The sequence below is a fragment of the Onthophagus taurus genome, chromosome 11 (assembly GCF_036711975.1).
Source record: "Onthophagus taurus isolate NC chromosome 11, IU_Otau_3.0, whole genome shotgun sequence".
Taxonomy (NCBI): Eukaryota; Metazoa; Arthropoda; class Insecta; order Coleoptera; family Scarabaeidae; genus Onthophagus; species Onthophagus taurus.
Genome location: NC_091976.1, coordinates 10,663,916 through 10,676,187, shown reverse-complemented (window position 1 = coordinate 10,676,187; position 12,272 = coordinate 10,663,916). Strand labels below are relative to the sequence as shown.

The 12,272-nt window shown below is 33.1% G+C and overlaps 1 protein-coding gene across 1 annotated transcript; it reads left to right on the top strand.

Annotated features, from left to right (window-relative positions):
* Positions 1-7,044: 7,044 nt before the first annotated feature.
* On the top strand, positions 7,045-10,395 carry LOC139431766 (uncharacterized). The gene is made up of 2 exons (XM_071199922.1): positions 7,045-7,381; positions 9,344-10,395. Exons 1-2 carry the CDS (start codon positions 7,045-7,047, stop codon positions 10,393-10,395), a joined length of 1,389 nt encoding a protein of 462 aa, XP_071056023.1.
* The last annotated feature ends 1,877 nt before the right edge of the window (positions 10,396-12,272 follow it).

Genomic DNA, 12,272 nt, shown 5'->3' with positions numbered 1-12,272 from the left:
GGCGCTAATACGGTTTAATTTCTAATACATTGTGTTGCCTACCCCTGGTTTTAGTCTCTTCTCTTCTCGTACCTCCTACGCATCGCTGCGAGACTTCTAACGTATTTTTAAATGTTTCTAACGTTTTTCGGCCTTTTACCTTAAAAGTCTCGCAGCCTATGCTAAATTTATCATTTTCGCCTTTTCGTATGTTTTTATATTTTTAAATTGTTCGTATCGTTAACCGCTTTATATTTTAGATTTAACCTCTTATAAATAATTTTTTTGGTCTTCAACCACGTTTTACCTTTTGACCTTCATAATATATTTTTGCTGCGCATTAAGATTTTCTCCGTTTCAACATGTTTAAAAATTTTTGATAATATTTTTGGTAATGTTTTTCTCAATTGTGAACTTCATTTTTGACTGTAAGTTTTTTATTTTATTTTAACATAATTAATTTTTCCTAATTATAAAAATTCTTGTAGTTTTCGACTGAAGATGAGGTAACACCTCGAAACTAGTATCGAAGCAAATAATAAAAAACAAGTAAGAGGTTAATGTTGATTTTTCATTATTTATATACACCTTGCAACATGCATAATTACAACATAAAGAAAAGGAGGCCGTGCCCTTGGGGCGTAGTTCATAAAAATTTCTTTTCATTGCAGACACTCGCGAGGCATCACTCAACTGCGGGATGGAATTATTTGATAATCCCCCGTAGTAAAATTTTTTTTTTACGTATTGTGGCCTATGGGTGATGCCGTACTACCAGCTCTAGTCAGGCTGTCGACTCTTGAGTAGAGCTAGGGCCACCGCTGGTATTTTATGTGGTTTAACACCAGTGCAGTTTAAACCAGTGTGGGAGGATTAGCGAAGGAACAGATGTTCAGTCCTTCGCTAATCTGGGAAAAGAGAAATCCTTTCCTACTTTTCTTTCTTTTCCTTTCTTACTTTATTGTTTTGTAACGTTCGTAATAGTTGTATTATTCAGTATAACCGTTTTGTTTCGTCTCATGAATTGCAATATTAATGTCATTTAGAGTAATTTTATTTATAAGATAACGTCGTTACGTTTGGAAGAATAGATTGTCGAATCACAATGTTCATTGTGATTCAAAATATGTGCAGGAAAATGGATCATGGTTTTCATGGTGGTGGTAACTGAGGTTGCAGCAAATATAGCATACGATTGTAGTGCTCCGACGACCAATATTACAGGTCCCCTTAGTTTTTCATGGTATACTTGATAAAGAAGGCAGCACTCTGACTGTCGGATGTGTCGATTCCGTTTTGGAGCACCCTTGAGCACCGTCCTTGAGGTGTCTTTGCCGTTAAATGGTCCGGGAGGCCCCATCCATCCAGGATTAAATCTTATAGGGCATTTAAATCTGATGAATTTTCCCGTCTCTAAATATAGGCAACACCATCTTTTGGGAAATTACCATAATCTATTGATTGAGTTAATTCATGGTGTTTTTGAAATCCAATCGCTTATTTTTGGTTTATAGTCACGTCGAGTTCGATAACTTTTTCTTTTCGACGTTTGATGTGATTGAAAGAGAATTCTTTTCGATTAAGCGGTGTCATTTTGGTTATCCAGAAGACTTTTTGAAAAATCGATTGCGTTTTTAAAATAATGATGATAATAATGATGAAAATAATGATGATAATAATAATAATAATGACAATAATGGTAATAATAATGATAGTAATAATAATATGAAGAGGAAATTGCTTTTAAGATTTATAATGCCTCTGGAGAGAATATTAAATAATTTACTAACGATGATTGGACCTGTGACACAGGTGACCATAAAAGATACCAACGATAAATATGTGGGCGTGGAACATCGTATTTCTGCTCTCAGCATTTTAAAAAAAGAAGTTTCGCTTGCTAAGATGCAATCCGATTTGGAATCGAACGAAACGCGATTCAAAGCATTTTAATTAGACGGTTACAAGGAAAAGATACGCATGGGAGTAATATAGACGTGGTAAATCTATTCAACCCCAGTGAGTTACGAAAATGTGCGAAAAGTACCCTATCAGACCTATGGGGTTGGTTTACGGCAGTGGGTATGGCTATCAGTGGTTTCATTGGAATTATAGTTCTATTCCGTTTCTTAAAAGGGTTGGCTAGCGTAATACTACATGGTTACGCTCTATATCGAACAATGGGTTGTGGATTGATTATTCTGGCCAGTCTCTGGAATAACTTAACCATGTGGTTGTTAAACAAACATAGACCACAGGCGAACAACCCTGATCCAGAAGTACCCTTAATACCTATTCCTGAGGACGCGATTCCCACTATACCGAATGCTTCGTCCGAACCATAAACGATGGCTCCAAAGAAAACCTTTTATCCGTCTGTAACCGAAATACCAACATGGATGAGACCATCAACATCTACCGAGTAGAGGGTTCTAGCCCAGCTGATCTACAAAACAAGGAGAGTGTTGTGATGAGTCTCGCGAAGTGTTCGAGTGCGCGATAGTCATTTTCAGAAGTGATAATATTCACCTTTAGTGATGCTAGTTAAGGACTATAAGTAAATATAGAATTGATTATTGTATCCATTAATTTTGTTGTCAGATAAGATCAGGCAACCACCTATGTTGCCTTTGCTAAATATACGAATAGGTGATTGCATGATAAGAATTGAAAAAGAAACGCAACTATAGTAGCGTTCTTTCGCAGACCCGCAGATCCGCAGACCTGTTCAAATTTTGTCAATTAATTATTGATATTTGCTATTCATTCTCAAATAGAGGGGGATCGCTGCTCGACTCATCCTTCCCTTCCTTTTCTTTTGTCTAATTGTTATAGTTGTAATTGTTTGATTGGTTAAACCACGCGTTGACCAATAAGATTATTCTTAGAGTTAAGAGCGTTCAGGGGGAAAAACGTTTTCCTTTTGTTTTCCTTCCCTCTCTTTTGTTTAATTGCTGATGTTGCAATTTCTAATTGGTTGAGCCATGTGTTGGCCAATCAGGACTTTCCTAGAGGAAAGAGAGTCCAGGGGGTAAAGGTTTAAATTTTAAGGAGGAGCGCCTTTTGAGGCAGTGCAGATCAGGTTTGGATTTAAATTAATTTCTTCGGCGAAGCACCCTATTCGGTTTCGGTTAAGAGTCTTACAAGGGAAGTATCAGGACTGTCCCTCACCGATTTTGTTGAAATTTGGTACAGCGATAGTATAGCCAAAAATAAGGTTTACGTATTTTTTATACGTGCTAATAAAGCCCCTGGGGCGAGTTATAAGGGTTGGAAATCGGGGCGAAATATATATATTTGCTTATAGGCTGAAAACGAAATTAGCTATCGAAATGTGGTAAATGTAAACTGATATTCATTTTCAAAGAGCTTTCCATTGATGTATCACACATATATCTGAGGGCTTCAGGGGGTAAACTACCCCTAGTTTTTTGGAATATTTCAAAAACTACCCTGTCGATTTTGGCGATATTATGTGTCCTTATAGTACGTTTAAAAATATTAATGACGTGTTTTTTCTTATTTGCCTCTGACCATCCCCTGCAAAGTTACGGGGTATGATAGATAACCCCTTTCCTTAAGAATAATGTGATAAACTGTTACACTGTTGAACAATATTTTGAAGAAAAGCATAAATTAGATGTAAATTAAGATTTACGCAGTAAAATAAACCCTATACGACATTTAGGGGTGGCTGGGGTTAACTACCCTAACCACCCCAAAAATTAAATTTTTTTGCGAAAAAATCGATTTTGGTGCAATTTACGACGATGATTTTTTTATACGTTAGTACTATTGTAAGAACAAGGGTTAGAAGTTTGGGGTAGAAAATATATTTTCGCTAATAATTTTCATAATCCTACAGAAAACGTTTTTTATATTTACTTTATTTAAATAACACAAAAGTTATTGTAGTTATATAAATATTTATTAATAATGAGTTAAAAAGTAGCTGGCAAAGAAATGGTTGACTATTACAAATTGTATTCTACATTATTAATTTAATTTCTTTCTTTTTACTTTTTTTATTAATGTATTGGCAATAATGAAAATCATGGAAAAAATGTTTTAAATACAACGATTGTTTTCACCATGCACAAGTTATAACAGCTATTTCTCCACAGATATCGCACGTAGTTTTTTCATTGGAAAAGCAAACCTCCACGAGATTTTCAAACTGTTCTGTTCTCTCCTCTATATATCCAGACGCAAGCCACGCGTATTTAAAAACATTAATAAATCGTGGGGAAGACAACAGGTTATGCGTTGGGGATTGCAATTTTAAAATATTATCTCGCTGATGCAAATTGACATCGTACTGGTAGAGAATAATTTGATCAGATTATTAATCTTCTAATGAAATTATTCCATATTCTAAAACCAAATACATCCAAGGGTTGAATTTGACCTGTTGTTCCTGCAGGTATAGACAAATATTTAAACTTAACATCCGATAGAGTTACTTTACTAATAATTTCAGGGCAGTGGCCACTCCAAGAATCCAGTAATAGTAATAATTTGGGTCCGGTGTTTGGGAAATAGACATTTTGTAGCCAATTTTTCATATGAGCAGAAGTCAGTTTACCAGACTTTGATGCCAAAACGAATATGTTATCTGCTTTGAACATTGTATTTATTACCCTCGGTCCAAACGTACCAGAGGATTCTAACAATGTAGAATACAATTTGTGATATTTAACCATTTTTTTCAGTTGCTTTTTAACTCATTATTAATAAATATTTATATAATTATCCTAGCTTTTGTGTTATTTAAATAGAATAAGGATAAAAAAGCTTTTTCTGTAGGAGTATGAAAATTATTAGCGAAAATATATTTTCTACCCCAAACTTCTAACCCTTGTTCTTACAATAGTACTAACGTATAAAAAAATCAGCGTGGTAAATTGCTCCAAAATCGACAAACAATTTTCGCAAAAAAAATGTATTTGGGGTGGTTAGGGTAGTTAACCCCCGCCACCCCTTAATGTCGTATAGGGTTTATTTTACTGCGTAAATCTTAATTTACATCTAATTAATGGTTTTCTTCAAAATATTGTTCAACAGTGTAACAGTTTATCACATTATTCTTAAGGAAAGGGGTTATCTATCATACCCCTTAACTTTGCAGGGGATGGTCAGAGGCAAATAAGAAAAAACACGTCATTAATATTTTTAAACGTACTATAAGGACACATAATATCGCCAAAATCGACAGGGTAGTTTTTAAAATATTCCAAAAAACTAGGGGTAGTTTACCTCCTGAAGCCCTCAGATATATGTGTGATACATCAATGGAAAGCTCTTTGAAAATGAATATCAGTTTATATTTACCACATTTCGATAGCTATTTTCGTTTTCAGCCTCGCCCCAGGGGCTTTATTAGCACGTATAAAAAAATACGTAAACTTTATTTTTGGCCATACTATCGCTGTACCAAATTTCAACAAAATCGGTAAGGGACAGTTCTGATACTTCCCTTGTTAGTGAAAAGTCCGAGTAAGACTCCGGTAATTCTTAAGTTTGATGTAAGTTATTTAATTAATAATTATTAATTCACTTTTATTCGATCGGATTAAAATTAAAGTGTTACACTTTTTAACGAGTTACTCCTCTCAATATGATCGCTTTGACCCTTGGTAAGTCGTTAATGTTTTATTTTAATTGCTTTGACTTTTTCTGATTTGGTATGAACGTACGTAATATTTGATATTCTTTTTGAATTATTCTTTTTATTAAACTGATCATTTTATAATTGTTGAACTTAGATTTTTTTTTAATGTTTTTAATTAAATTTGCTTATACAGATTTTCAAGTAAAGTCAGGAAAATTACTAGATTAAAATTTCTTTTGTTGTTAATCAATATAAAGTTTTCGAGTTATTTTTGTAGCTAAACTTTGTTTGATCCAATTTATTTCAATTTTAATTCTGTTTATTAATTTTAGATTGTATTTTATTTCTTTTGCTATTGTTTTTGTTTGATTTCAACTCATTAAATTTAGTATTTAAATTTAACTTGATTTCTATTATTTTTCTTAATTTCATTTAGCTTTGCTCCCTAAATCCAAGCCGGCGTGACAAGGTTCTGCTTGTCGCATACGCCTTTAGCACGCCCACACAACAAAGTAAGAGCCGCTCCTTACAGATGGAGTGACGCAAAGTTTATATATAAGAGGTTGTCTAGGTTCGTACGCAACCATACTGCGCATTACGCCATAGGCAGAAAATAATACCGCGAAGCAATTCAATTTTTAAAATAATGTAATTGAATTATTTTAATGTATTGAGTGTGGTATATAATTAACTGCGGTAGTAAAATGGAAAATAATTCAACTTAATTTTTGATATAAATTCACTTATCATAAAATAATTGAGGGAAAGTAAAGTAGTAATTAATTTATGTTATACTAGAGAAGACACTTCAACTCTCAGTAAACATGAACCTGAGGTTACGCGCGCAATACGTCGTCACTTACGACACGAAACACTCCAGCTCTTGCCCCTCAGCCACAAACTAAACTAAAAGTATTGCAGTATATGAACTTAGACAACCTTTAATATATAAACCTTGGGAGTGACGACGGGGATCTGTGAGCGGTATCACACACATGTAAGTTATACCTGTGCTGGAATTAATTTGAATGATTCAAAGTAATTATGTGAACAGTTACATAACATTCAGTATTAGGAGTTACATTTTGGGAACTTTAATAAAACAAATTAGCAAAAAAAGTAGATCCCAAAAATGTACAGGTTGCACATACACATGCATTCCACAAAGAATTATTCAAATTCTCTGGAAATCATTCTTAGTAGAACACTTGCGTACCTATCCATAGCACAGCCATAAAAGACTGGTTCCCAATTATATTTCACAAATATGAAGTCATTGAGACATGTCAGCAGCATATTGTGGAAATAATATACAAGTTTATGTTGGTCTGATAAGAAATCTCATATGGCAGTGGAAAGTTACGTCCAGCATCATTTTCATTTTTCGAAATTAACTTGATAGACCTACTGAGCAGCCTGGAGTGATGCAAAGTACTTCGTCTGTTTCCATTAAGATGATAACTGATAATGATCATAATGAAACAAAATTGAATCCGAATGATTTGCAGTCAAGCACCTCTGCGGTTGAGATTCAGATTAATAAAAATGATCGTACTAATAATGCTCATAATGGATCTAAAAAGCGGTCAAGTGCTTCTATTGTTGGTAACGAGGTGACAACTGACAGTAATAATCGTAATCCACCTAAACTGCCTAGTAATTCGCTGCCAAATACTTCGTCAGGAGTTAATAATCACGGTGATCATAATCAAGATTTGTACACAATCACAAGAACTGGAATAACAAAATTTAATTTGCGAAAAATTCCAAAAATACGGAAGAAAGTAGTGAGTATGAAGTATCAGAACGTTCTTCAGAGAGTAATTGCTCATCCATAGAGTCGGAGAAGAAAACACCAATACTGAGCATCCACTGAGACCACTAGTGCCAGGCTGTAATCCAAGATTCTCTACAGAAAAAAGTAAAAAGCAAGAACACGAATATAAATAGAGATATATTTCAGAATTTAATATTCTGAAATATATCTCGAAAAGATCTCATCTGAACCTGTTTAGCCAAGACAAATCCTTTTCGAACAATCATTATGGACATTGAGCATCATCACTCAACTATGATGGCAACATGATGTTCTTAACATTCAAAACATTGAGTGCAACTTTTATTATTAATATTTGGGTTCTGGGTTATAATTTTAAAAATGATACATGATGAATTATGTGAACAGTTACATAATATCCAGTACACAGAAAAATAAGCAGACTTATAAGGACATAACATTCAGTATTAGGAGTTACATTTTGGGAACTTTAATAAAACAAATTACCAAAAAAGCAGATCCCAAAATGTACAGGTTGCACATACACATGCATTCCACAAAGAATTATTCAAGTTCTCTGGAAATCATTCTTGGCAGAACACTTGTGTATCGATCCATAGCACAGCCATAAAAGACCGGTTCCCAACTATATTTCACAAACATGAAATCATTGAGACATGTCAGCAGCATATTGTGGAAATAATATAAATGTGTATATTATTGCATGTTGGTCTGATAAAAACCCATATGTGACAGTGGAAAAGTCACGTTCAGCTACAATTTTCATTTTTCGAAATTGATGCTGAAGGAAGTTTCATTGAATATCAAACAAAATATTTACTATCAACGTAATGGCCCCACTTTAGTTGCACAATGATTGACCATCATAAATCCATGTGGTTCGCACACAAGCTGAAACAAAAAGAAAAACATGTAAGTAATAGTGTCCGACCGAAGATTCGGTTTTGGTTTCAGCCAGTTTCGGCCAAAATACGATTTTCGGCCAAAAATCGACCAAATGTTCGGTAAAAACCGAAACTTCGTTCGTCGAGTGTCGGTTGGTGTTCATCTATTCTCGTATCTGCTTTGACTTGCGCATACGGCTGTTTCTTCTTGTTTCAAACAAGTGGAAACAAGCTGTTTGCAAAAAGTTCGTAAATAAAGAAAGACTAGGTATGTATATACCCATATTAAATTAGTTTAAAATGTTGTCAACATATGTGATCCATTCGCGCGATTTTACGAAAGAGGACTTAGTGTGAAGGGCTAGTGATAATTTGATTTGATACATGTTAACATTGAAAACAGAATAATTTTTTGAAATGGATATACAGTAATTAAAAAAATATAAATTTTTTTGTTACACATAATTTAGTTGGTTTTAAAAATTTTTGTATTAAAACCCCATTATTTGTAAATTAATTAAATTTATTTAATCTATTTATGACCCTCATTAGGTAACATTAGTTGTCATTTCCGCAAGATTTTGCTCGTATAAATTTAAAAACTTCAACTATATGTGAAAAATATAGTTGAAGTACCATTTTACTATACACTATTATCACAGATCATACAGATGCGGCACTCAGAAAGAGAGGGTCATTTCAAGACAGAGACAGGTACGAAACCAATTTAAAGGTCCAACGAAAACAATCGAATGAATATTCAGCTACTTCCGACAATTAGGTCGACCCACAATATCTCTAGATCAATAACAACTTATGATTTCAAAATGTGTGCATGCAAGTAATTTTGTTTACTTCAAATTGATGAATAATCCCATGTTTGTAATTCCTTGCCTTTCTGACCGTTATTACGTTTTTATTTCACAGTGTTTTTATTTAGTGTTGTTTTACTTACATTACAAGCTAATTGAGTAATTATTATTTAAACATTGTTTTAATGGAACCAATAGACGAAGGAAAAACCAACACAGAGAAATCTATACATTCATTAAATGACGGGGTAATTTGCAGTTATAGGGTGTAAATCTACATTTTATAGGGCGAAAAAGAAAAGCGAGAATATAAAATTTTTTCGATTTCCAAAAGATAACAAAATATGTAATTTATGGCTAAAAAATAGTGGTCGACAAGATTTAATGAAATTTGATACATGTAAACTTTATAAATCCTATCGCATATGTAGTCTTCATTTTGGTAACGATATGTATTTGGGCCCTGACAAAACACGACTGTTATCTCAAGCTGTACCGTCTGTATATATTCAACCATTACTTGATCGCTCGACGTCATCAACACCTGCGTTAGAACCACCACAAAAAATAAAAATTTTACAAAATATTCATGTATCAATTCCAGTCACAGACCCAACATTAGAATCGTTTGAGTCCTCACCGATGTCTCCTCTGAGGACACAAACAATAAAAGGACTGTCCACGGATACGTCTCCATCAATGTCTCCCATGGGGACACAAACATCAAAAAAATTGTATACAGATACGCCCCGAAAACGAAAACTATCACTAGTGATAAAAGATCTTCAAGAAGAAAACATTTTTCTAAAAAAACGAATTCAGGAGTTGGAAGAAAATACTATAAAACCACCACTAGATATTAATTTATGGAAGAATATGTGTGACAAATTTTTAACGCCGGAAATGTCAAAATTTATCAAAATACAAGGAGAGCAGTCAACAAAAAACAGTCACGGTCACCGGTACTCCAACGAATTCAAGAAATTTGCGCTATCTTTATATTTTTTGGGACATAAATGTTACAGATACCTAAGAAGAAGTTTTGTTTTACCTTCCAAGAGAGTCCTCGAAAGATATGCGGCCAAAGTTAGACTTGTTGAGGGTGTAAACCCAATTTCGTTTGAAATTTTAAAAATTAAAGTGAATACTATGAGTGAAAATGACAAAATCTGTGCTCTGTGTGTTGATGAAATGAACTTAAAATTTAATTTATTTTATAACTTTGGTAATGATGAAGTTGTGGGTTTAGAATCTGATGGAAAAATTAGAATCAACAAGCCGGCCCATTGTGTCACTACTATAATGGCTTGAGGTGTACTAAGTCAATGGAAACAACCTTTAGAGTATGAATTTATTCATACAAGCATGGATGCACAACATCTTAAAGCTGTATTAGCACAATATGTAACCCTATTAACAAAAATTGGCTTAAAAGTTGAAGTCCTTATATCAGATATGGGAACAAACTTAATGGAATTATCATCTTTATTAAACGTTACGCCAGATAATCCTAAAACAACACTTCATGGTCAAGAAATATTTTATTACTTTGATCCCCCACATATGATTAAAGCTATCAGAAATATGATGCTTAAAAACAGATTTTGCTGGGATGGTTATCAAACATCATGGAAATATATTGTGGATTTTTACAACAGCGATAGTAAACTACAAAATCGCTTAGCACCTAAATTAACGAAGCAACATTTAGACAATTAACGCTTTACTAAAATTATGGAAACATCTAAAACATAAGTACAATGCTAAATGTATTTATACTAGAAATTTAAATCAGGATTGCCTTGAAAACTTTTTTGGTAGTATCAGACAACAGTGTGGCAATGCAATAAATCCAACACCAATACAATTTCGAAGAGCCTTCAGAAAATTATTCCTACTATCTTTTTTTCACTCGGAACACATGAACTGCACCAAAGACTTCAATAAACTATTAATACATTTAGCCCAATATAAACCCGAAGATTATCCACCGATTACTGATACTGATAAACCTGTTAAATGTTTTCAGATTAATCACACAACATATTCTCAAAAAACGTTACCAGAGCAAAATACCTTCAAGTATGTAGTCGGATATTTAATTAACAATTGTTTAAATGTTCATACTTGTAATGTGTGCAAAAGTTTTGCTGTAGCCGATGCAAATTTAAACGACTCTAATGTTTTTTTGTATTACAAAGCATATCAAACCAAGTATAATCCCTTTGGAGCGTTAAAGATACCCCATGAATCCTTTTATAATTATATTTATTGTTTAGAAAAAATATTTTTTACTTACATAGACAAATACATCACTAAACAAGGTGTAGGGCAAGCGCTGTATTTGTTGTGTAAAGGAATTAGGGATTTTACTCACACCTGTCCGTATTTCCCTTTGGATTATTTAATCAAATTATACATAAGGTTAAGAATTTATTATGTAATGAAATACTCAAATAGAGATTTTAAAACACAAACAAAAAAAGATAGGAAGTTAACCATTTTTATGAATTTATAATAAATTTTTGAAAGTTTAAGCTTTTTATTTCTTATTTATCTATTTTTAACATGATATAGTAAACACTAATATTTGTTATGTTTTTGAGTGTTCTGAGATAATTTTATTTTAATTGATCATAATTTTATTATAAATTAAATATATATTAGATACTTAAGTACATTTTAGCTTTCATAAATATTTTTATGTTTGAATTTGGCGCCTTTTCTATAAACCTATTTAAAGGGCTCTGAGAATGAAGGTCAACCGCCCCACTCCTGAAACATGAAAGGTGCCGCTCGGAGTGCCGCATCTGTATGATCTGTGCTATTATAAACTTAATCACGGTGATAAACTGAGGTTATGTTTAGATCCTCATGAACTCAATAAAGTTATCCAGAGAGAATATTAATTAATCCCTACATTTGACGACATTTATACAAAGCTTTATAATAAAAAATTCTCTAGTGTATTGAACATTAAAAAAGGCTTTTGGCATCGAGTCCAGAAATCTTTGTCCATTTAGCTCACGATTTGGGTACTATAAGTTTTTGAGATTACCTTGCGGGTTGAACTGTACACCGGAAGCTTTTATAGAACTCAATAATAAATATTTTAGTAATATTGATAAAGATGACATAATAATCTATTTTAACGATATTCTTATAACGATAGAAACAAAGGAGAAACA